This window comes from Centroberyx gerrardi, chromosome 11 (assembly GCF_048128805.1).
Source record: "Centroberyx gerrardi isolate f3 chromosome 11, fCenGer3.hap1.cur.20231027, whole genome shotgun sequence".
NCBI classification, from domain to species: domain Eukaryota; kingdom Metazoa; phylum Chordata; class Actinopteri; order Beryciformes; family Berycidae; genus Centroberyx; species Centroberyx gerrardi.
Window position 1 is genome coordinate 930,451 of NC_136007.1, and position 27,229 is coordinate 957,679.

The 27,229-nt window shown below is 40.0% G+C and overlaps 1 protein-coding gene across 1 annotated transcript in view; it reads right to left on the bottom strand.

Annotated features, from left to right (window-relative positions):
* Nucleotides 1–249: 249 nt before the first annotated feature.
* Nucleotides 250–27,229, bottom strand: part of LOC139927498 (uncharacterized) — a 96,333-nt gene continuing 69,353 nt past the window's right edge. The window contains exons 2-5 of the mRNA XM_078286666.1: nt 8,356–9,065; nt 7,725–7,930; nt 4,568–4,682; nt 250–441 (exon numbers count right to left, since the gene is read on the bottom strand). Of these exons, the coding sequence (XP_078142792.1) occupies nt 274–441; nt 4,568–4,682; nt 7,725–7,930; nt 8,356–9,054 (1,188 nt within the window). The 5' untranslated portion in view covers nt 9,055–9,065 and the 3' untranslated portion in view covers nt 250–273. The remainder of the gene's footprint in view (nt 442–4,567; nt 4,683–7,724; nt 7,931–8,355; nt 9,066–27,229) is intronic.

Consider the following 27,229-nt stretch of genomic DNA (forward strand, 5'->3'; position numbering starts at 1 on the left):
TGGTAAACTGCCTGGACAGAAAGTCAGGTGTTAAAATGCTCCGTCCCCCAAATATGTCTACTCACCCCGCTCTCACCCTAACCCAGAATACAAGCACACAGTCAAATCCCAAAGAGAAGGACTCAAAGAAAACAGAGAAAAGGACCTTCGCTCTCCCTCTCCAACCCCAGGAACAGTTTCTTATACTGCTCCACCACCTCAACCTTCACTGGTAAATTCACTACATCTAATCTATTTCCAGTAAATATCATATATCTTCTGCTTATTCTTAATTTAGTTTTCAACCACACTGTAGTTGTTGAGTGGTAACTCATAGTCGGGCCACAAGTCTTGGACAAGCTCTGTGGCTTCCTCAAAACTTTCAAATGTTGAGATGGGGGGGTATCCCGGCTCACAGAAGTTTAGGTGCTGTCTCAGTCGGTTCATGTCAAATGTCAGCATCTGAACAGAAGAGGCAAAAAAGCATGATGAGATACAACAGAATGGGACAGGATGGAGTTCATCTGTTCCCTCTTCTGTATGAAGTACCTTTCTTAGAAGGCAAAACGACTGGGGCTGTTTCTCAGTGTGTGTTCTCGTGTCCTCCGTGACGCATTTTATGTAATATTTAACACAAAAAAAAAGAAAAAAAAGAAAAAGTAAAAGTAAAGGGCGCTTTCTGACTGGGTCCTTCTGAAAATCTATTCTTAAACCATTGGTATAAACGAACCCTGTCCCGTTTGTACAGCTGTCCGTGGTTTCAAACTGACAGCTGTCAGGTGATATCTGTCCCGTTTTGATTCATGATGCAACATTCTGTCAGAGTTCTTGTAAACAGACAAAGGCGCTGAAGTAACTATGGTAACAGACAACAAAACATGACTGTGTAACATGCACCACTCTTAAGTTATTTTCCAGGTGTAATTTCTTTCACACTGATGGGAAACGAAACGTGTCTCGGTTGCAGTCGAGCCAAGACCGGCTCTCTGCCGGGCGTATCCGGTTTCGTGGTTTGTTTCAGAACAGGTCGCAATTTCAAATGCCATAGATTTTGTACACAAAGCTCTTAATGGCTTAGGACCAGGCTGCATCACAGGATCCCTGCTGTTCTATATTCCTTCAGTATCCTCAGGTCTTCTACTGCTGGTTTGTTAGAAGTACAAAACCACACTCAGAAGAAGATTGGGGATGCAGCCTTTTTTTTCTTTTAACTCTGCTCCTAAACTGTGGAACACAATATTAAAGAATATTAGAGGAAGCGACTGCTAAAAACGTCTCTTTTTAGCTTAGCTTTTAATTAGCCTTCATTTTAACTGTTTAATTTGATTGTGTTCTTTTATCTTTCTATTTTTACTTGATTCGATTCTTTTAATGCAATGCATTTTGCTTGTCCTTTTATATATATTTTATCTTTTTATCTGTTTTTTTTAATCTGCCTTTATTGATGTAAAGCACTTTGAGCTGCATGTTGTGTATAAAGGTGCTATACAAATAAAGGTTGTTATTATTATTATTATTTTCAAAAGGTGGTAAAATGGAAGACTAGTGTGTTACCCATGCTAGCACAGATCCCTATCAATGTCAGATCCAAATGCAAGGTATAGGCAAACAATGTGATATACTGTATAATCGTCTAAATTCAGCACCCACAGTTATACTTCAGAACCTTAAAACCATATATGTAATTTCTCAAATTTTTAGAAAAGTGTTTTCATCTTAAACTAGAAAGTATATGAAGTATACAGGAGGAGATGTTGCCTTCAGCTCCCTTTAGGTTCCAGAAATGTTTTCTTAATGCTCATAACATGCGGCCATCTTTAACATTAAACCTGCACTAAGCGATTTCAGACCCTATAACCAACCCTGAAGCTGTGTTGCTGTTTTCTCCTCTTTTCTAAAGCTTGTTGTCATGTTGTTTGAAACTAGCTTGTCTCCTCTCTCGCTGTTTGAAAGCAGCGCTCTCCCCCTCCCATCCCTGAAAAAAAATCTTGGAATGGAGGAATCGATGAAGTGAGCGAGTAAACTTGTTAAACTAGTAAACTTGTTAAACTAGTAAACTTGTTAAACTAGTGAACTTGTTAAACTAGTAAACTTGCTACCTGCCTCTTCACTTGTCATTGTGGGACATGTGACCTTCAGCAGGAGAAAGATCTGTCAAAGCGAGACAGGTAACCGGCGAGACTTCTCCATGTACAAATAAATGATGCTGGTTACCAGTCTCGCTTTGACAGATGTCTCCATGTCCACTTTATTCTCTGTTCTGTATGTATTCTGCACAGTGTAATACATGCAGCTTTTATAGTTAAAATGGCACTTCTTATGCCATTTATCATTATTATTATGACCTCAAACATTAATATGGATGCTCACTTATTGAATTTGACGATTAAATGCAACGTAATTGGTTTAAAACAGTATTTCTACGTATTTAAAATCTCACGCTTTTATTTTGAAGGCTAAACGGCCAAACCGGAAGTCTTGTTTCTGCTAATCCAAGCTAGTCTTACCTGTTGAGGCCGGTGCAAACGTGACATATTTTGAAATAACAGCTAGAGGTGATTTCAGCTAAATAATGGTGTAAATGTCTTTTCAAGTCACTTTGGGATCGTTTGGCTTCAAGAGACTTGGATTATGTTGTGAGAGCTGCATGGTATAGAAGCCTGTTTCCACCACCTGTTAAAATAAATCTGGCACTTTTCTCTTTTTTTCCATCATGAATTGAGATGCTAAGTCATTATTATGAGATACTATCTCATAATTATGAGATACTAAGTCATAATTATGAGCTACTATCTCATAATAAATCATAATAAATCTCATATTTCTGACTTAGCCACTTTATCAGATACACCTATCTAGCGGCTGGTCGTCTGTTGCTGCAGCCCGTTTATCATAAGGGCAACAACTTGTGTGTTCAGATGCCCTCTGCACTCTACTGTTGTAAAGACTGTTATTGGAGCATTTGTGGCCTTTCTGTTAGCTTGAACCAGTCTGTCCATTCTCCTCTGACCTCTGACCTCTGACCTCTCTCATTAATAAACAGCTACAGAACTGCGGCTCACTGATGTTTTTGGTTTATTGCACCATTCTCTGTAAACACTAGAGACTGTAGTGCAGGCCTATCCAACTGGCGGTCCGCGGGCCAACTCCGGCCCGCCAATCAAGTCACACTGGCCCGCTGATCAGTTCTGTTTACAAATAAATAAAATTTAAAACCTGAAGAAAACGCCGAAACTGGCCCGGGGGGGGGCGGAGTCAGCACTTATATTAAAACGGGCTACGCCGCAGCGTGCATAACAAGTGCAGCATTATATATTGATATGCAAATTATCGTATGATATCGTCAATGTCACTATCAACGCTGAAGAAAAGAAAAGTTGATGCCGAAAATCATCAATTCAACAGCGACTGGACTGAGAAATATGTGTAAATAAAGAAAAAGAAAAAAATAAAGAAAATGAAATTAAGCACTTGGCCTATTTACTTAAAGAATGCCTATTTATTTTCTTTTTTAATTTATGATTAGGCTACTTTTGCAATGTAGCGAAATAAAAGTTTTGAAAATGTGGTGGCGCGTTGTGTCAAGTGTACATACATAATGAAATGAAATGTCCGGGCCCCGGGCCCTTAGCTTTCTGACAATGTGGCCCCCTGAACAATATAGTTGAATAGCCCTGCTGTAGTGCATGGAAATCCCAAGAGGGCAGCTGTTTCTGAGATGCTGAACTACCACGTCTGGCACCAACAATCGCACCAATCAGTCAAAGTTGCTTAGATCTCGCATCTCGCCCATTCTAATGTTTGGTCAAACAAAAAACTAAACCACTTCACCATGTCTGCATGCTTTATATACTGAGTTGCAGCCACATGATTCTCTGTTTGGAGGAGCAGGCTGTTTGTGTTAACAAGCAGGTGTACCTAATAAAGTGGCCTGTGAATGTCATATTTATAAGATACTATCTCATGATTATGAGATAGTATCTCATAAATATGACTTAGCATCTCATAATTATGACTTAGTATCTCATAATTATGACTTAGTATCTCATAATTATGACTTAGCATCTCATAATCATAATATTGAGAAAAAAAATTCAATTCATGATGGAAAAAAAGAGAAAAGTGCCAGATTTTTTTTAACAGGTGGCGGAAACGGGCTTCCATAGCATGGAGACATTTTATGGTTATTTTCTGTTATTTTCTGAACTCACAGACAGGTCTCCTGCAGCTTCAGTTGTTTTGGAGAACGCTGCAACGTACTTCAGCTGGGAAGCTCCAGGACTGTTGTATGGACTAACAAACTTTATCCGATTTTCTACTGGCATGGAGGTGAGTAGATAATGACTGAATTTTCATTTTTGGCTGAACTATTCCTTTAACTTACCTGGGCAGCATAGATACCACCTGTTTTCCAAGATAGTTAAGAAGTTGTTATTATGAACTTTACTGTGGAACACTGCAATAGGACAATATTTGGGTAATATCATTATAAAACTTATATCAAGTACACAAAACTAACCCTAACCCACACTCTCTTTACCAATAATGTTAAAGTGAACTTCAGTTGAATGGAAAGTGAGTTTGATACCTGAGGATCTGCCACATGGAAGGCTACAGCCACATTGTCCCAAACGTAGAATTGAGGCCAGGTGACGGGCTCAGCTACCAACTGGTTCTGATCTGGATTCTGGACCAACTGGAAGCTGAGAGAGAGAGAGAGAGAGAGAGAGAGAGAGAGAGAGAGAGAGAGAGAGTTCTTATTTAAAACATTACTTATTATTTCTTATTTCTTATTTAGCTCATTCTCAAAGCTCTTATATTAAACATCAAACCTGATCACAAACAACACTTTCAACAAGGGTTGTTGATATGCTATGGTTGTTGATATTGATAATTAATGTATATAGCATTTATTTTAATTTAATTTATGACATATTTCATACTGTACTATGGATAAACAACCTAAGGGGTAAACCAAAGGTGCCGCCAAAAGTACTGTTGTATTAAATGTATATAGAGGTCCATTATGAAACATTTCCATAAGCACTTCATTCCTTTCTCATGAAGATTTTATCAAATTGCCTTTGATATTACTGGGGTCTTTCTACTTGGCGTTTCGGTGCACTGAAAAATGATCGGATGTCTGTTTTTCTTTTCTCTGCCATTTTAACTGACTGGCTGACAAATAGACACACACACACACACACACACACACACACCCCACACACACACACACACACACACACACACACACAGTATGCAGGTTATTTACAGTAGTAGGTGAGAAGCAACACCCATTAACTGAACTAAAGCTAATATATGCCTAATTAGATTTAGTTTTCCCGAAAAAGCAGATCTCTAATGTTTTGCTGTCAATGTGTAAAAGTCCAGAACGCTATGAAGCCTGCCAGAAACTTACTTATATTTTAACATAGTGTTTGTTGTAATTATGTCTTTTTTATTAATTAATTAATTACCATCTACAAAAGATAATTTTGGTATGAAAACCCGCATTTTAATTTAACCAAGTATCCTGTATCATAAATACATGTCTGGCATTTGTAACAAACCAAACCGCTTGAAAATCGGTCGAAAATTCAGTGAGTTATGAGGATTTTAATTGTGGACAGACCTCCTGCCTCCATACACACACATGCATTAGGAGACGCGGCTCCGTACCAACACGCTGACGCACGAGATCCAACCGCGAGGTAACGGAACAAAATGTAGTCTGGTTACAACTGTGAATGTGTTTTATTCTATTGAGTGGTAGAAGTAAAGAAAAATGTCTGACACATCCTTTGTTTTAAGTTAACCTTTGCGAAGCAGCTTCTTACTGGAGGTCAGCCACCACTGACACACTTCCAGAGATCCTCCACACACACTCGTACCGAGGGCTGATGTGTGTGTGTGGGGGTTCGGGGAGGCAGGTAGGCAGTGGACCAAACCACTGTGAGGCGTATGAGGGGGGGGGGGGGGGGGGGGGCGCAATCTTTAGAAACTTAAAAACGCATGCTTTCAATGCATATTATTATATTATTTAAAATTATATAGTTATGTTTACAATGATATATTGAGGGGGACAACTCTGTTTTTCCCAGGAAGGGGGGGTCCGGACCCCCCTGTCCCCCCCGTAATTTCCGCCCATGATTAGAGACATAAATATACATAGGTAAAAACAGACCCAGTTTGAAAATCCTACATTAAACGTAGACTGTGACAGGATGATTATGTGAAAACCCATTCATTTTCCCTATGGAACCAGAAGTCCATATCTGGGCATGTGGGCGTTGGACTTACAAGGTCTATCTGCGTCAGTTCTTGCCACTATCCTGCCCTGCCCCCCTTCCCAAAGTGCCGCTGGAGCAGAGTGGCAGCAAAAAGTTTCAGCATGGGCATGTCACTACTGGAACTGCCGCAGAATGCACTCGCCCCCATGTTACTCATGAAGACTGCACTGTCGAAACCGGTTGTCGTTAACGCACGCTTTCATCTCTTCATGCCCATGAAATAAAGGCTTTTAACTAAACTCCCTGCTCTATGCAAGTGTGCCTGAAGACACATGTGTTGGCCATATCCTAGTTTAATTTTTTGGAAAAAGACAATAGTGATCCTGACTCACACCCCTTTCTCAGCAAGTGTCCATCCTTTTTAGATTCCCTCCTCCTTACCATGAGTTTACGTGGGTGTATGAATTGAAAATAATCTCAAGGTGTGGTTTGGGAGAGTCTAGTTCTAGCAAAGGCAAAAGCAAACTAGTAATTTAATTCCTCCCTGAATTTATAACTGATTGTCACCCACATTTAAAACCTTCATTCGTAGTATCAAGAGAAAGAGTCCATCCGGAGATGTGTGACAGTGAGAATTTGACTTGTTAGGGCTCAGTATTATTAGACTGTCAGACCAGGGTTAGCCGGTCTGACATACATGTTAAATGAGTTTTGAGTGATAATTACTAATGGGAACAAGAAATGTAATAATAGAAACAATAAAGCAAATAAACAAAACAAGGCAAGACACAATAATCACAGAGTATCTGAAATATGCTTATGTTAAATGTAATTACACAATAAATGATGTTTCAGGGAGATTAGACTTTCTATGCTCATGGCAAGCAGTTCTGTATTTAGCAGCCATCTCTACAAACTGAATTTCTTCTCCTAAACATATTCTCAAAAGATCCTGTCTAACTTCATTTGTTGGGATGGCAGCTCTGACTTTTTGTAATAAAGTTTCTCTGAAAGAGTCGAACAGTCAGGATCTGTTCTACAGAGTTTCTGACTCTCTGCTCTCTGGGCTTCCACACCTTTTTATGGCGACATTTTCCTATTTCCAGACTCTGCTCACTGAGTCTGTCCGTTGTTAAAGTGATTTTTTGTTTAGTATTCTTTATACTGATAAGGTATTGTGCTAATGTCTACTCTCTATTCAGAGATCTACTGTGTAACAGTCTAATTTATTGAGTAAAACTCTTTCTTTTTGCCAGATTTCAATGTAATTAGTTTAGTTTTTGTTATCTATTTATTTTATTTAGTTACCTTTTTGAAATGGTATTGAGGGTTTCATTTTGGAGATGATGGATCATGTGTTTCAGGGAGTCGGCCTCTGGGTTACTTTTGAATGTTCTGTTGGTAGGATTCAGGAACTGATCTCTCTCTCTCTCTCTCTCTCTCTCTCTCTCTCTCTCACACACACACACACACACACACACACACACACACACACACACACACAGAGTGCAGTACCTGTGTGTCTCACACATGGCCTCAGGTCTCCAGATGAAGTGTCCGTCCTTGTAGGCGCAGACCGCATCAGGGCCGTCAGTCAGAAGAGGATACTCTTGGAAAAGCTCGTTATTGACGTCACTATGGACCAACACAGAGTACACCACTTCCTGTTTGTACAGGACGGTCTCATACACTCGGAGGACCGGCTCTGAGCCGCTGCAAAACTGGAAGGGAAAAGCAAGTTTTAATGGAAGAGTTGACAAAGATGTACTCATATTTGTTCATTATCCTTATTGTGTATAGAGTCATGTATGTATGTATGTATGTAAAAAATAAAAAAAAAACACTTGACAGTTATGATTATTTTAAGTAAGTTATGTGAGAAAAGTAAACACAGAGGTACAGGTTAATGAGTCATTAGCCACATTTGAAATATATTATTTAAACATATTGATGGAGATTTCATGAAACTGAAGTTGAGGTAAATGAAGATCTGCCTCACAGACATTGAACCAACTCTCTAGGCATGTATTCAGCTCCTCACCCTCCATTTCTTCATTGCTCTTCAAACCTTTACTTAGAAAACCTTTCTGCAGCATATTTCTACACAATATGTACTGTAACTGGTTTAGATAACTTCAGTGTCTACCTGCTCGCGGTACGCTTCCAGCAGCTCCTGCAGGGGGAAGATAAAGCGGTACGAGCCGAGCCTGGAGCTTTTCATGAAGGCAGGGGAGGTGGCAAACTTCCCCAGGAAACTCTTCTGCTCCTGGGCCTGCTCCTGGGCCTGCTCCTGGGCCTGCTCCTGGGCCTGCTCCTCGACCTGCTCTTGGGCCTGCTCCTCGACCTGCTCCTCGACCTGCTCCTGGGCCTGCTCCTGGGCCTGCTCCTGGGCCTGCTCCTGGGCCTGCTCCTCGACCTGCTCCTCGACCTGCTCCTCGACCTGCTCCTCGACCTGCTCCTGGGCCTGCTCCTGGGCCTGCTTCTGGGCCTGCTCCTGGGCCTGCTCCTGGGCCTGCTCCTCTCTCCGGTCTGGGTAGGTTTCCTCCAGGAGTCTCCTCTCAGCTGAGTCTATCTCCTGAGGTCCCACATACAGGCTCCACCACACCAGCTTCTCTTTGTACGGTGCACGGAAGCCCATGTCTTTCCTAATGCCACGTATTCCATCTTGGTTTGTGTCGTGTCTCAGATGGGAGACGTGAAACTCCGGTCGGGGGTATGCCGGGATGTTTCCTTTGGAGAGGTACTGGTTCCGATGTTGAACTTTCTCTTTCAAATCTGTCAGCTTTAAGTGCTGACGTTTGACAAAGTGCTCCGTGTATCCTCTCCTGTTGACACGTTCGTCCATGTTTAGATGAGCTTCAGGGACTAAAGTTAAAGACAAATGAAGTGAATTTGATACTATAAAACAAAGCTGCCAGATCTCAGAAATGCCTGCTCTGCTCACTTACTTTTGGTTTTAAACTAAGTGATCTCACTAACGCAACTGCCAGATTCTGGAAGTCCCACCCACTTAATTCTGGTGATAACCTAATCAGACTGACTCATAGTAGAGAGAACACCTTTACACAAACACACTGGGCTGATTCATGACAACAAGGTTTCCATCACAGGATATATTATTTCAAAGGCTGATTCTTCCTGTCAGTACTATGTCACATATACAGAGTGTAGTAATACTCAGACCAGCTGCCCTTTACATCAAATACACTGACCAGGTTCATCTTAAGCCTCTGGGACATGGACTGAGCAAAAGGGAGTTGAGTGAAAGGAAGTGTGTTTTAGTATCTGGCAAGGTGTCAGTGATTTGTATTTGAGTGTGTGTTTTTGTTGTTTATCCCTCCCTGCCTGAGGGTGGTGGTGTTCACCCCGTTTGTGTGTTCTCCAGTTTGTTGAGTTGCAGGTGGCGGCTGGTGATTGGACGGGAGACTGATGGCGCCTATTTTAAAAAGGGCGTCTGTCCGATGCCGGCTCACTCCTTCTCCTTCCTGGCTCCCAACCGGACCGTGCTGTGCTGTGCCACATGAATACTGTGTTGACCTAGTGGTGTAGATTGACTTTGTTATTAAGAATGTAAATAACTTTTGGAAGAGCAGTCCCGGTAGCCGTAGGGGTGAGAAGCCTTTTTTCTTTGTTTTCTTTTCTCTTGTTTCTGATAGGGAGGCAGGAAAGCTGATTGTACTTTTGTTTTCGTTTGCTTAAGTTAGGTAAGTTAGTTACCTTTTTTTTTCATAGATCGTTTTGTTTGTTATTTTGGCTGTGCTCCCCCCGACGTTTTGCTACCGTATTGAAGAGTGATTAAATAAATCAATTTTGTTTGGACTGCACCTGCTGTGGCACTGGTCATCTTTGGGAGTTGGGAAAGAGGGGAGTCACTTTTATGCTATGCTCGGTTTTCCCCTAGGCCGGGCGTAACAAAGTAAACTTTTGAATGCAGGGCTTTTACTTTTAATAAAGTATTTTTCCATTATAGTATTGCTACTTTTACTTGAAGCAATACTAATTTGAGTGTAAACCAAGAATAGAAATACAAAATGAGGACAGACCAGTTGCTGCTTTATTGTCTTAAAAGCAGGATCTGTTGTTGAATCGGTTCACCGTGTTCAATGTCAGTTTCCATGCAAATGAATGGGAAGTAAAAATCTGAACGCTACAAACTGGTCCAGCTGCATCTGATCTTGGTGATTATACCAAGATTATATTCTGGTTTTCATGTTAAAACTAGGTGGAATATTGCTTTAAGTAAAGGATTTGAGAACACCAGAGGAAGACCCCCAATGCGCGTGCCCATGGACCGTAAGGCGCGTGCATGTGCCAGGGAGATTATACAAGAAGTCCTCTGTTTGTTATTATAATAACAAATCAAACAGTTTTTGGTTCCAGGATTTTTGGAAGGTTAGGAGAATGTTCCCATGAGGTTGCAAAGTAATGTTCCCACACAGTTTCCTAGGAAAGTTTTCTTAATGGAAATAGAACGTTCCCATTTGGTACAAAATGTGGTTCCCGTAACGTTCTTTCAGCGTTACCAGAACACAGCATAGTTATAGGAACGTTCTCCAAACGAGAGTTCCCTTTTGTTTTTTCTCTAAAAGGAAAGTTTTAGGAACTTTCCTGAATGCTTTTCTGGTCTATTCCAAAACGCCGCATGGAAGCATAAATTCATGTCTTAGTCTAGTCATAAACTTATGCTTTAATGCGTTTTGGAATAGGCAGGTTAACCATTCACATTCCTAAAATATTCCCTTTAGAGAAAAAACAGAGGCAACTCTCCAACAATAACAATAATAATCCACAGAACACATAAACATCAATTCAATATTTTTATTTTAGGGCACGAGAGAGAGTAACTTTTTGCAACTCTTTCTGCTAAATTTGTAACTGCCTGTCGCATGGCTAGAGAAATAAGTTAAATCAAAAAAGAAATGATGTTGCAATTTGTCACACCCTATATTTAATGAATATTATTTGTATCTTTATATTTGTATGTATGAATGCAATATGTACTAGAGAGTATTGTGAAAGCAGACTTTACCGCAACTTGAAAATGAAATCTGCATGCAAGGCACTAACCGATAAGATAAAAGTGCAATTAAACTTGACTTTTATGTAAAAAAACAAACAAAAAAAAACAGCTTTGTTCCATCTTGCATCAGTTGTGGGAAATGCCATAGCGAAACCACATGGCAGCAAGTAGAGGATTGCGCAACATTTAGTTAGATTACATCAGTAAACTATAGCTAACTTTGGTTGTGCAAATGCATCGAGTTAAACAGGGTTGTGTCCAGTTGCGTCCAGTTTAGCCTCACATTTCCAGGAAACATACTAGTGTAAAGGATGTAGATGATTCTGTTCTAGATAAGTCTGTCCCACAGAGCCTTGGAGTCAGCCTAGTCGGCCATATTCAGACATTTCTGATGAGGATGGTTATAAACCAGAAGAAACTCTTATTACATAACATTACACTTCTCTATTGGAAATTGCAAGCTAAGGACTTTCAAAATGCCCATGAAATTGCTCTGTCACATTCACTTAAGATCCCGAGTGATAAACTGCAGGTACCTGGAATCCCAGAGGCCACTATAAGCAACATCACTGATGAAATGAACGGAGGGGATTTACTGAAGCTCTATAACAGGGGAGTTCAGTACAGACCTAAAGAGGATGAGTGCTTTTAAAAAGAGTTTCAACTAGGTTGAGTCTGTGCTCTTGTTCTTGGGTAATGATGAAAATGGCAAAGAGGGCTTTGCCCAGTACGCACCTGTAGCCTGCTGGAGACTCTGGGGCTCATTCACATGCCTTAGGGGCTGAGAACTAAAATGCCTTTTTACCAAACTCTGTACAAGCCTTTTTTACATTCGCTAAAAGAGTTTTGTGAGCGTAGCCAGTCATTTCCGTTCGTCTGCTGGACATTATACGTACAGAAATAAGATGGGAATTGTTTCAGTATGGCTTAATAAATAAAGATATGCCAGTGACTCAGCCCACGTAATGCCAGGAAGGGTCAACCCACTTTCTGACAGAGAATACAGTGATGTGTTAAAGATTTATAGTTTGTAACAAACCTCAAGGCCCCATGATACACAGTGTCCAGCAGACGCACTGAAGCCACAGGTGCCTACATATATAAAATGTCTCCATAATCTAGTGCAGGTAGAAAAGCAGCTGTGACCAGCCTTGTTCTCACCTCAAAAGAAAAGCAGGACTTATTTCTCAAGTAGCCTAAAGTTAAGAACACATTGAAGGTCCTCAACATAAATGGCATCTGCATAACAATGAAAACTATAGCATTTTCCATATTTCTGTCAATATTATTTACATCAATTGTGAAAGGAGGCGGTCCGAGGACTGAACCTGTGTATATAGCTTCTCTTTAATCCAACATATTACATAGTGAAACTGCATGGAGAGAGCTGCCTCACCCTGGCATTCCACCCACAAACCAGCTCTGCCAGTCATTACCTGCCAAGTAATTGAAGAGGCTGCGCTGTCAGGTGTCCCGTCATCAGCAGGGTTGGACACTGGTTTAATTCAAGCAGCACCTTCGTCAGATGATAAGTTCAGACCTTAGGCTATATAATAATAATGTTGATTTACAAAGTTTTGCTGACATGTTCTTAATGTGACATACTTCTATACTTTTACATAAGTTGTTATGACCCTGGGTCATAATTTGTATTTGAGTGTGTGTTTTTGTTGTTTATCCCTCCCTGCCTGAGGGTGGTGGTGTTCACCCCGTTTGTGTGTTCTCCAGTTTGTTGAGTTGCAGGTGGCGGCTGGTGATTGGACGGGAGACTGATGGCGCCTATTTTAAAAAGGGCGTCTGTCCGATGCCGGCTCACTCCTTCTCCTTCCTGGCTCCCAACCGGACCGTGCTGTGCTGTGCCACATGAATACTGTGTTGACCTAGTGGTGTAGATTGACTTTGTTATTAAGAATGTAAATAACTTTTGGAAGAGCAGTCCCGGTAGCCATAGGGGTGAGAAGCCTTTTTTCTTTGTTTTCTTTTCTCTTGTTTCTGATAGGGAGGCAGGAAAGCTGATTGTACTTTTGTTTTCGTTTGCTTAAGTTAGGTAAGTTAGTTACCTTTTTTTTTCATAGATCGTTTTGTTTGTTATTTTGGCTGTGCTCCCCCCGACGTTTTGCTACCGTATTGAAGAGTGATTAAATAAATCAATTTTGTTTGGACTGCACCTGCTGTGGCACTGGTCATCTTTGGGAGTTGGGAAAGAGGGGAGTCACTTTTATGCTATGCTCGGTTTTCCCCTAGGCCGGGCGTAACAAAGTAAACTTTTGAATGCAGGGCTTTTACTTTTAATAAAGTATTTTTCCATTATAGTATTGCTACTTTTACTTGAAGCAATACTAATTTGAGTGTAAACCAAGAATAGAAATACAAAATGAGGACAGACCAGTTGCTGCTTTATTGTCTTAAAAGCAGGATCTGTTGTTGAATCGGTTCACCGTGTTCAATGTCAGTTTCCATGCAAATGAATGGGAAGTAAAAATCTGAACGCTACAAACTGGTCCAGCTGCATCTGATCTTGGTGATTATACCAAGATTATATTCTGGTTTTCATGTTAAAACTAGGTGGAATATTGCTTTAAGTAAAGGATTTGAGAACACCAGAGGAAGACCCCCAATGCGCGTGCCCATGGACCGTAAGGCGCGTGCATGTGCCAGGGAGATTATACAAGAAGTCCTCTGTTTGTTATTATAATAACAAATCAAACAGTTTTTGGTTCCAGGATTTTTGGAAGGTTAGGAGAATGTTCCCATGAGGTTGCAAAGTAATGTTCCCACACAGTTTCCTAGGAAAGTTTTCTTAATGGAAATAGAACGTTCCCATTTGGTACAAAATGTGGTTCCCGTAACGTTCTTTCAGCGTTACCAGAACACAGCATAGTTATAGGAACGTTCTCCAAACGAGAGTTCCCTTTTGTTTTTTCTCTAAAAGGAAAGTTTTAGGAACTTTCCTGAATGCTTTTCTGGTCTATTCCAAAACGCCGCATGGAAGCATAAATTCATGTCTTAGTCTAGTCATAAACTTATGCTTTAATGCGTTTTGGAATAGGCAGGTTAACCATTCACATTCCTAAAATATTCCCTTTAGAGAAAAAACAGAGGCAACTCTCCAACAATAACAATAATAATCCACAGAACACATAAACATCAATTCAATATTTTTATTTTAGGGCACGAGAGAGAGTAACTTTTTGCAACTCTTTCTGCTAAATTTGTAACTGCCTGTCGCATGGCTAGAGAAATAAGTTAAATCAAAAAAGAAATGATGTTGCAATTTGTCACACCCTATATTTAATGAATATTATTTGTATCTTTATATTTGTATGTATGAATGCAATATGTACTAGAGAGTATTGTGAAAGCAGACTTTACCGCAACTTGAAAATGAAATCTGCATGCAAGGCACTAACCGATAAGATAAAAGTGCAATTAAACTTGACTTTTATGTATAAAAACAAACAAAAAAAACCAGCTTTGTTCCATCTTGCATCAGTTGTGGGAAATGCCGTAGCGAAACCACATGGCAGCAAGTAGAGGATTGCGCAACATTTAGTTAGATTACATCAGTAAACTATAGCTAACTTTGGTTGTGCAAATGCATCGAGTTAAACAGGGTTGTGTCCAGTTGCGTCCAGTTTAGCCTCACATTTCCAGGAAACATACTAGTGTAAAGGATGTAGATGATTCTGTTCTAGATAAGTCTGTCCCACAGAGCCTTGGAGTCAGCCTAGTCGGCCATATTCAGACATTTCTGATGAGGATGGTTATAAACCAGAAGAAACTCTTATTACATAACATTACACTTCTCTATTGGAAATTGCAAGCTAAGGACTTTCAAAATGCCCATGAAATTGCTCTGTCACATTCACTTAAGATCCCGAGTGATAAACTGCAGGTACCTGGAATCCCAGAGGCCACTATAAGCAACATCACTGATGAAATGAACGGAGGGGATTTACTGAAGCTCTATAACAGGGGAGTTCAGTACAGACCTAAAGAGGATGAGTGCTTTTAAAAAGAGTTTCAACTAGGTTGAGTCTGTGCTCTTGTTCTTGGGTAATGATGAAAATGGCAAAGAGGGCTTTGCCCAGTACGCACCTGTAGCCTGCTGGAGACTCTGGGGCTCATTCACATGCCTTAGGGGCTGAGAACTAAAATGCCTTTTTACCAAACTCTGTACAAGCCTTTTTTACATTCGCTAAAAGAGTTTTGTGAGCGTAGCCAGTCATTTCCGTTCGTCTGCTGGACATTATACGTACAGAAATAAGATGGGAATTGTTTCAGTATGGCTTAATAAATAAAGATATGCCAGTGACTCAGCCCACGTAATGCCAGGAAGGGTCAACCCACTTTCTGACAGAGAATACAGTGATGTGTTAAAGATTTATAGTTTGTAACAAACCTCAAGGCCCCATGATACACAGTGTCCAGCAGACGCACTGAAGCCACAGGTGCCTACATATATAAAATGTCTCCATAATCTAGTGCAGGTAGAAAAGCAGCTGTGACCAGCCTTGTTCTCACCTCAAAAGAAAAGCAGGACTTATTTCTCAAGTAGCCTAAAGTTAAGAACACATTGAAGGTCCTCAACATAAATGGCATCTGCATAACAATGAAAACTATAGCATTTTCCATATTTCTGTCAATATTATTTACATCAATTGTGAAAGGAGGCGGTCCGAGGACTGAACCTGTGTATACAGCTTCTCTTTAATCCAACATATTACATAGTGAAACTGCATGGAGAGAGCTGCCTCACCCTGGCATTCCACCCACAAACCAGCTCTGCCAGTCATTACCTGCCAAGTAATTGAAGAGGCTGCGCTGTCAGGTGTCCCGTCATCAGCAGGGTTGGACACTGGTTTAATTCAAGCAGCACCTTCGTCAGATGATAAGTTCAGACCTTAGGCTATATAATAATAATGTTGATTTACAAAGTTTTGCTGACATGTTCTTAATGTGACATACTTCTATACTTTTACATAAGTAAACTTTTGAATGCAGGGCTTTTACTTTTAATAAAGTATTTTTCCATTATAGTATTGCTACTTTTACTTGAAGCAATACTAATTTGAGTGTAAACCAAGAATAGAAATACAAAATGAGGACAGACCAGTTGCTGCTTTATTGTCTTAAAAGCAGGATCTGTTGTTGAATCGGTTCACCGTGTTCAATGTCAGTTTCCATGCAAATGAATGGGAAGTAAAAATCTGAACGCTACAAACTGGTCCAGCTGCATCTGATCTTGGTGATTATACCAAGATTATATTCTGGTTTTCATGTTAAAACTAGGTGGAATATTGCTTTAAGTAAAGGATTTGAGAACACCAGAGGAAGACCCCCAATGCGCGTGCCCATGGACCGTAAGGCGCGTGCATGTGCCAGGGAGATTATACAAGAAGTCCTCTGTTTGTTATTATAATAACAAATCAAACAGTTTTTGGTTCCAGGATTTTTGGAAGGTTAGGAGAATGTTCCCATGAGGTTGCAAAGTAATGTTCCCACACAGTTTCCTAGGAAAGTTTTCTTAATGGAAATAGAACGTTCCCATTTGGTACAAAATGTGGTTCCCGTAACGTTCTTTCAGCGTTACCAGAACACAGCATAGTTATAGGAACGTTCTCCAAACGAGAGTTCCCTTTTGTTTTTTCTCTAAAAGGAAAGTTTTAGGAACTTTCCTGAATGCTTTTCTGGTCTATTCCAAAACGCCGCATGGAAGCATAAATTCATGTCTTAGTCTAGTCATAAACTTATGCTTTAATGCGTTTTGGAATAGGCAGGTTAACCATTCACATTCCTAAAATATTCCCTTTAGAGAAAAAACAGAGGCAACTCTCCAACAATAACAATAATAATCCACAGAACACATAAACATCAATTCAATATTTTTATTTTAGGGCACGAGAGAGAGTAACTTTTTGCAACTCTTTCTGCTAAATTTGTAACTGCCTGTCGCATGGCTAGAGAAATAAGTTAAATCAAAAAAGAAATGATGTTGCAATTTGTCACACCCTATATTTAATGAATATTATTTGTATCTTTATATTTGTATGTATGAATGCAATATGTACTAGAGAGTATTGTGAAAGCAGACTTTACCGCAACTTGAAAATGAAATCTGCATGCAAGGCACTAACCGATAAGATAAAAGTGCAATTAAACTTGACTTTTATGTATAAAAACAAACAAAAAAAACCAGCTTTGTTCCATCTTGCATCAGTTGTGGGAAATGCCGTAGCGAAACCACATGGCAGCAAGTAGAGGATTGCGCAACATTTAGTTAGATTACATCAGTAAACTATAGCTAACTTTGGTTGTGCAAATGCATCGAGTTAAACAGGGTTGTGTCCAGTTGCGTCCAGTTTAGCCTCACATTTCCAGGAAACATACTAGTGTAAAGGATGTAGATGATTCTGTTCTAGATAAGTCTGTCCCACAGAGCCTTGGAGTCAGCCTAGTCGGCCATATTCAGACATTTCTGATGAGGATGGTTATAAACCAGAAGAAACTCTTATTACATAACATTACACTTCTCTATTGGAAATTGCAAGCTAAGGACTTTCAAAATGCCCATGAAATTGCTCTGTCACATTCACTTAAGATCCCGAGTGATAAACTGCAGGTACCTGGAATCCCAGAGGCCACTATAAGCAACATCACTGATGAAATGAACGGAGGGGATTTACTGAAGCTCTATAACAGGGGAGTTCAGTACAGACCTAAAGAGGATGAGTGCTTTTAAAAAGAGTTTCAACTAGGTTGAGTCTGTGCTCTTGTTCTTGGGTAATGATGAAAATGGCAAAGAGGGCTTTGCCCAGTACGCACCTGTAGCCTGCTGGAGACTCTGGGGCTCATTCACATGCCTTAGGGGCTGAGAACTAAAATGCCTTTTTACCAAACTCTGTACAAGCCTTTTTTACATTCGCTAAAAGAGTTTTGTGAGCGTAGCCAGTCATTTCCGTTCGTCTGCTGGACATTATACGTACAGAAATAAGATGGGAATTGTTTCAGTATGGCTTAATAAATAAAGATATGCCAGTGACTCAGCCCACGTAATGCCAGGAAGGGTCAACCCACTTTCTGACAGAGAATACAGTGATGTGTTAAAGATTTATAGTTTGTAACAAACCTCAAGGCCCCATGATACACAGTGTCCAGCAGACGCACTGAAGCCACAGGTGCCTACATATATAAAATGTCTCCATAATCTAGTGCAGGTAGAAAAGCAGCTGTGACCAGCCTTGTTCTCACCTCAAAAGAAAAGCAGGACTTATTTCTCAAGTAGCCTAAAGTTAAGAACACATTGAAGGTCCTCAACATAAATGGCATCTGCATAACAATGAAAACTATAGCATTTTCCATATTTCTGTCAATATTATTTACATCAATTGTGAAAGGAGGCGGTCCGAGGACTGAACCTGTGTATATAGCTTCTCTTTAATCCAACATATTACATAGTGAAACTGCATGGAGAGAGCTGCCTCACCCTGGCATTCCACCCACAAACCAGCTCTGCCAGTCATTACCTGCCAAGTAATTGAAGAGGCTGCGCTGTCAGGTGTCCCGTCATCAGCAGGGTTGGACACTGGTTTAATTCAAGCAGCACCTTCGTCAGATGATAAGTTCAGACCTTAGGCTATATAATAATAATGTTGATTTACAAAGTTTTGCTGACATGTTCTTAATGTGACATACTTCTATACTTTTACATAAGTTGTTATGACCCTGGGTCATAATTTGTATTTGAGTGTGTGTTTTTGTTGTTTATCCCTCCCTGCCTGAGGGTGGTGGTGTTCACCCCGTTTGTGTGTTCTCCAGTTTGTTGAGTTGCAGGTGGCGGCTGGTGATTGGACGGGAGACTGATGGCGCCTATTTTAAAAAGGGCGTCTGTCCGATGCCGGCTCACTCCTTCTCCTTCCTGGCTCCCAACCGGACCGTGCTGTGCTGTGCCACATGAATACTGTGTTGACCTAGTGGTGTAGATTGACTTTGTTATTAAGAATGTAAATAACTTTTGGAAGAGCAGTCCCGGTAGCCGTAGGGGTGAGAAGCCTTTTTTCTTTGTTTTCTTTTCTCTTGTTTCTGATAGGGAGGCAGGAAAGCTGATTGTACTTTTGTTTTCGTTTGCTTAAGTTAGGTAAGTTAGTTACCTTTTTTTTTCATAGATCGTTTTGTTTGTTATTTTGGCTGTGCTCCCCCCGACGTTTTGCTACCGTATTGAAGAGTGATTAAATAAATCAATTTTGTTTGGACTGCACCTGCTGTGGCACTGGTCATCTTTGGGAGTTGGGAAAGAGGGGAGTCACTTTTATGCTATGCTCGGTTTTCCCCTAGGCCGGGCGTAACAAAGTAAACTTTTGAATGCAGGGCTTTTACTTTTAATAAAGTATTTTTCCATTATAGTATTGCTACTTTTACTTGAAGCAATACTAATTTGAGTGTAAACCAAGAATAGAAATACAAAATGAGGACAGACCAGTTGCTGCTTTATTGTCTTAAAAGCAGGATCTGTTGTTGAATCGGTTCACCGTGTTCAATGTCAGTTTCCATGCAAATGAATGGGAAGTAAAAATCTGAACGCTACAAACTGGTCCAGCTGCATCTGATCTTGGTGATTATACCAAGATTATATTCTGGTTTTCATGTTAAAACTAGGTGGAATATTGCTTTAAGTAAAGGATTTGAGAACACCAGAGGAAGACCCCCAATGCGCGTGCCCATGGACCGTAAGGCGCGTGCATGTGCCAGGGAGATTATACAAGAAGTCCTCTGTTTGTTATTATAATAACAAATCAAACAGTTTTTGGTTCCAGGATTTTTGGAAGGTTAGGAGAATGTTCCCATGAGGTTGCAAAGTAATGTTCCCACACAGTTTCCTAGGAAAGTTTTCTTAATGGAAATAGAACGTTCCCATTTGGTACAAAATGTGGTTCCCGTAACGTTCTTTCAGCGTTACCAGAACACAGCATAGTTATAGGAACGTTCTCCAAACGAGAGTTCCCTTTTGTTTTTTCTCTAAAAGGAAAGTTTTAGGAACTTTCCTGAATGCTTTTCTGGTCTATTCCAAAACGCCGCATGGAAGCATAAATTCATGTCTTAGTCTAGTCATAAACTTATGCTTTAATGCGTTTTGGAATAGGCAGGTTAACCATTCACATTCCTAAAATATTCCCTTTAGAGAAAAAACAGAGGCAACTCTCCAACAATAACAATAATAATCCACAGAACACATAAACATCAATTCAATATTTTTATTTTAGGGCACGAGAGAGAGTAACTTTTTGCAACTCTTTCTGCTAAATTTGTAACTGCCTGTCGCATGGCTAGAGAAATAAGTTAAATCAAAAAAGAAATGATGTTGCAATTTGTCACACCCTATATTTAATGAATATTATTTGTATCTTTATATTTGTATGTATGAATGCAATATGTACTAGAGAGTATTGTGAAAGCAGACTTTACCGCAACTTGAAAATGAAATCTGCATGCAAGGCACTAACCGATAAGATAAAAGTGCAATTAAACTTGACTTTTATGTATAAAAACAAACAAAAAAAAACAGCTTTGTTCCATCTTGCATCAGTTGTGGGAAATGCCGTAGCGAAACCACATGGCAGCAAGTAGAGGATTGCGCAACATTTAGTTAGATTACATCAGTAAACTATAGCTAACTTTGGTTGTGCAAATGCATCGAGTTAAACAGGGTTGTGTCCAGTTGCGTCCAGTTTAGCCTCACATTTCCAGGAAACATACTAGTGTAAAGGATGTAGATGATTCTGTTCTAGATAAGTCTGTCCCACAGAGCCTTGGAGTCAGCCTAGTCGGCCATATTCAGACATTTCTGATGAGGATGGTTATAAACCAGAAGAAACTCTTATTACATAACATTACACTTCTCTATTGGAAATTGCAAGCTAAGGACTTTCAAAATGCCCATGAAATTGCTCTGTCACATTCACTTAAGATCCCGAGTGATAAACTGCAGGTACCTGGAATCCCAGAGGCCACTATAAGCAACATCACTGATGAAATGAACGGAGGGGATTTACTGAAGCTCTATAACAGGGGAGTTCAGTACAGACCTAAAGAGGATGAGTGCTTTTAAAAAGAGTTTCAACTAGGTTGAGTCTGTGCTCTTGTTCTTGGGTAATGATGAAAATGGCAAAGAGGGCTTTGCCCAGTACGCACCTGTAGCCTGCTGGAGACTCTGGGGCTCATTCACATGCCTTAGGGGCTGAGAACTAAAATGCCTTTTTACCAAACTCTGTACAAGCCTTTTTTACATTCGCTAAAAGAGTTTTGTGAGCGTAGCCAGTCATTTCCGTTCGTCTGCTGGACATTATACGTACAGAAATAAGATGGGAATTGTTTCAGTATGGCTTAATAAATAAAGATATGCCAGTGACTCAGCCCACGTAATGCCAGGAAGGGTCAACCCACTTTCTGACAGAGAATACAGTGATGTGTTAAAGATTTATAGTTTGTAACAAACCTCAAGGCCCCATGATACACAGTGTCCAGCAGACGCACTGAAGCCACAGGTGCCTACATATATAAAATGTCTCCATAATCTAGTGCAGGTAGAAAAGCAGCTGTGACCAGCCTTGTTCTCACCTCAAAAGAAAAGCAGGACTTATTTCTCAAGTAGCCTAAAGTTAAGAACACATTGAAGGTCCTCAACATAAATGGCATCTGCATAACAATGAAAACTATAGCATTTTCCATATTTCTGTCAATATTATTTACATCAATTGTGAAAGGAGGCGGTCCGAGGACTGAACCTGTGTATATAGCTTCTCTTTAATCCAACATATTACATAGTGAAACTGCATGGAGAGAGCTGCCTCACCCTGGCATTCCACCCACAAACCAGCTCTGCCAGTCATTACCTGCCAAGTAATTGAAGAGGCTGCGCTGTCAGGTGTCCCGTCATCAGCAGGGTTGGACACTGGTTTAATTCAAGCAGCACCTTCGTCAGATGATAAGTTCAGACCTTAGGCTATATAATAATAATGTTGATTTACAAAGTTTTGCTGACATGTTCTTAATGTGACATACTTCTATACTTTTACATAAGTAAACTTTTGAATGCAGGGCTTTTACTTTTAATAAAGTATTTTTCCATTATAGTATTGCTACTTTTACTTGAAGCAATACTAATTTGAGTGTAAACCAAGAATAGAAATACAAAATGAGGACAGACCAGTTGCTGCTTTATTGTCTTAAAAGCAGGATCTGTTGTTGAATCGGTTCACCGTGTTCAATGTCAGTTTCCATGCAAATGAATGGGAAGTAAAAATCTGAACGCTACAAACTGGTCCAGCTGCATCTGATCTTGGTGATTATACCAAGATTATATTCTGGTTTTCATGTTAAAACTAGGTGGAATATTGCTTTAAGTAAAGGATTTGAGAACACCAGAGGAAGACCCCCAATGCGCGTGCCCATGGACCGTAAGGCGCGTGCATGTGCCAGGGAGATTATACAAGAAGTCCTCTGTTTGTTATTATAATAACAAATCAAACAGTTTTTGGTTCCAGGATTTTTGGAAGGTTAGGAGAATGTTCCCATGAGGTTGCAAAGTAATGTTCCCACACAGTTTCCTAGGAAAGTTTTCTTAATGGAAATAGAACGTTCCCATTTGGTACAAAATGTGGTTCCCGTAACGTTCTTTCAGCGTTACCAGAACACAGCATAGTTATAGGAACGTTCTCCAAACGAGAGTTCCCTTTTGTTTTTTCTCTAAAAGGAAAGTTTTAGGAACTTTCCTGAATGCTTTTCTGGTCTATTCCAAAACGCCGCATGGAAGCATAAATTCATGTCTTAGTCTAGTCATAAACTTATGCTTTAATGCGTTTTGGAATAGGCAGGTTAACCATTCACATTCCTAAAATATTCCCTTTAGAGAAAAAACAGAGGCAACTCTCCAACAATAACAATAATAATCCACAGAACACATAAACATCAATTCAATATTTTTATTTTAGGGCACGAGAGAGAGTAACTTTTTGCAACTCTTTCTGCTAAATTTGTAACTGCCTGTCGCATGGCTAGAGAAATAAGTTAAATCAAAAAAGAAATGATGTTGCAATTTGTCACACCCTATATTTAATGAATATTATTTGTATCTTTATATTTGTATGTATGAATGCAATATGTACTAGAGAGTATTGTGAAAGCAGACTTTACCGCAACTTGAAAATGAAATCTGCATGCAAGGCACTAACCGATAAGATAAAAGTGCAATTAAACTTGACTTTTATGTATAAAAACAAACAAAAAAAACCAGCTTTGTTCCATCTTGCATCAGTTGTGGGAAATGCCGTAGCGAAACCACATGGCAGCAAGTAGAGGATTGCGCAACATTTAGTTAGATTACATCAGTAAACTATAGCTAACTTTGGTTGTGCAAATGCATCGAGTTAAACAGGGTTGTGTCCAGTTGCGTCCAGTTTAGCCTCACATTTCCAGGAAACATACTAGTGTAAAGGATGTAGATGATTCTGTTCTAGATAAGTCTGTCCCACAGAGCCTTGGAGTCAGCCTAGTCGGCCATATTCAGACATTTCTGATGAGGATGGTTATAAACCAGAAGAAACTCTTATTACATAACATTACACTTCTCTATTGGAAATTGCAAGCTAAGGACTTTCAAAATGCCCATGAAATTGCTCTGTCACATTCACTTAAGATCCCGAGTGATAAACTGCAGGTACCTGGAATCCCAGAGGCCACTATAAGCAACATCACTGATGAAATGAACGGAGGGGATTTACTGAAGCTCTATAACAGGGGAGTTCAGTACAGACCTAAAGAGGATGAGTGCTTTTAAAAAGAGTTTCAACTAGGTTGAGTCTGTGCTCTTGTTCTTGGGTAATGATGAAAATGGCAAAGAGGGCTTTGCCCAGTACGCACCTGTAGCCTGCTGGAGACTCTGGGGCTCATTCACATGCCTTAGGGGCTGAGAACTAAAATGCCTTTTTACCAAACTCTGTACAAGCCTTTTTTACATTCGCTAAAAGAGTTTTGTGAGCGTAGCCAGTCATTTCCGTTCGTCTGCTGGACATTATACGTACAGAAATAAGATGGGAATTGTTTCAGTATGGCTTAATAAATAAAGATATGCCAGTGACTCAGCCCACGTAATGCCAGGAAGGGTCAACCCACTTTCTGACAGAGAATACAGTGATGTGTTAAAGATTTATAGTTTGTAACAAACCTCAAGGCCCCATGATACACAGTGTCCAGCAGACGCACTGAAGCCACAGGTGCCTACATATATAAAATGTCTCCATAATCTAGTGCAGGTAGAAAAGCAGCTGTGACCAGCCTTGTTCTCACCTCAAAAGAAAAGCAGGACTTATTTCTCAAGTAGCCTAAAGTTAAGAACACATTGAAGGTCCTCAACATAAATGGCATCTGCATAACAATGAAAACTATAGCATTTTCCATATTTCTGTCAATATTATTTACATCAATTGTGAAAGGAGGCGGTCCGAGGACTGAACCTGTGTATACAGCTTCTCTTTAATCCAACATATTACATAGTGAAACTGCATGGAGAGAGCTGCCTCACCCTGGCATTCCACCCACAAACCAGCTCTGCCAGTCATTACCTGCCAAGTAATTGAAGAGGCTGCGCTGTCAGGTGTCCCGTCATCAGCAGGGTTGGACACTGGTTTAATTCAAGCAGCACCTTCGTCAGATGATAAGTTCAGACCTTAGGCTATATAATAATAATGTTGATTTACAAAGTTTTGCTGACATGTTCTTAATGTGACATACTTCTATACTTTTACATAAGTAAACTTTTGAATGCAGGGCTTTTACTTTTAATAAAGTATTTTTCCATTATAGTATTGCTACTTTTACTTGAAGCAATACTAATTTGAGTGTAAACCAAGAATAGAAATACAAAATGAGGACAGACCAGTTGCTGCTTTATTGTCTTAAAAGCAGGATCTGTTGTTGAATCGGTTCACCGTGTTCAATGTCAGTTTCCATGCAAATGAATGGGAAGTAAAAATCTGAACGCTACAAACTGGTCCAGCTGCATCTGATCTTGGTGATTATACCAAGATTATATTCTGGTTTTCATGTTAAAACTAGGTGGAATATTGCTTTAAGTAAAGGATTTGAGAACACCAGAGGAAGACCCCCAATGCGCGTGCCCATGGACCGTAAGGCGCGTGCATGTGCCAGGGAGATTATACAAGAAGTCCTCTGTTTGTTATTATAATAACAAATCAAACAGTTTTTGGTTCCAGGATTTTTGGAAGGTTAGGAGAATGTTCCCATGAGGTTGCAAAGTAATGTTCCCACACAGTTTCCTAGGAAAGTTTTCTTAATGGAAATAGAACGTTCCCATTTGGTACAAAATGTGGTTCCCGTAACGTTCTTTCAGCGTTACCAGAACACAGCATAGTTATAGGAACGTTCTCCAAACGAGAGTTCCCTTTTGTTTTTTCTCTAAAAGGAAAGTTTTAGGAACTTTCCTGAATGCTTTTCTGGTCTATTCCAAAACGCCGCATGGAAGCATAAATTCATGTCTTAGTCTAGTCATAAACTTATGCTTTAATGCGTTTTGGAATAGGCAGGTTAACCATTCACATTCCTAAAATATTCCCTTTAGAGAAAAAACAGAGGCAACTCTCCAACAATAACAATAATAATCCACAGAACACATAAACATCAATTCAATATTTTTATTTTAGGGCACGAGAGAGAGTAACTTTTTGCAACTCTTTCTGCTAAATTTGTAACTGCCTGTCGCATGGCTAGAGAAATAAGTTAAATCAAAAAAGAAATGATGTTGCAATTTGTCACACCCTATATTTAATGAATATTATTTGTATCTTTATATTTGTATGTATGAATGCAATATGTACTAGAGAGTATTGTGAAAGCAGACTTTACCGCAACTTGAAAATGAAATCTGCATGCAAGGCACTAACCGATAAGATAAAAGTGCAATTAAACTTGACTTTTATGTATAAAAACAAACAAAAAAAACCAGCTTTGTTCCATCTTGCATCAGTTGTGGGAAATGCCGTAGCGAAACCACATGGCAGCAAGTAGAGGATTGCGCAACATTTAGTTAGATTACATCAGTAAACTATAGCTAACTTTGGTTGTGCAAATGCATCGAGTTAAACAGGGTTGTGTCCAGTTGCGTCCAGTTTAGCCTCACATTTCCAGGAAACATACTAGTGTAAAGGATGTAGATGATTCTGTTCTAGATAAGTCTGTCCCACAGAGCCTTGGAGTCAGCCTAGTCGGCCATATTCAGACATTTCTGATGAGGATGGTTATAAACCAGAAGAAACTCTTATTACATAACATTACACTTCTCTATTGGAAATTGCAAGCTAAGGACTTTCAAAATGCCCATGAAATTGCTCTGTCACATTCACTTAAGATCCCGAGTGATAAACTGCAGGTACCTGGAATCCCAGAGGCCACTATAAGCAACATCACTGATGAAATGAACGGAGGGGATTTACTGAAGCTCTATAACAGGGGAGTTCAGTACAGACCTAAAGAGGATGAGTGCTTTTAAAAAGAGTTTCAACTAGGTTGAGTCTGTGCTCTTGTTCTTGGGTAATGATGAAAATGGCAAAGAGGGCTTTGCCCAGTACGCACCTGTAGCCTGCTGGAGACTCTGGGGCTCATTCACATGCCTTAGGGGCTGAGAACTAAAATGCCTTTTTACCAAACTCTGTACAAGCCTTTTTTACATTCGCTAAAAGAGTTTTGTGAGCGTAGCCAGTCATTTCCGTTCGTCTGCTGGACATTATACGTACAGAAATAAGATGGGAATTGTTTCAGTATGGCTTAATAAATAAAGATATGCCAGTGACTCAGCCCACGTAATGCCAGGAAGGGTCAACCCACTTTCTGACAGAGAATACAGTGATGTGTTAAAGATTTATAGTTTGTAACAAACCTCAAGGCCCCATGATACACAGTGTCCAGCAGACGCACTGAAGCCACAGGTGCC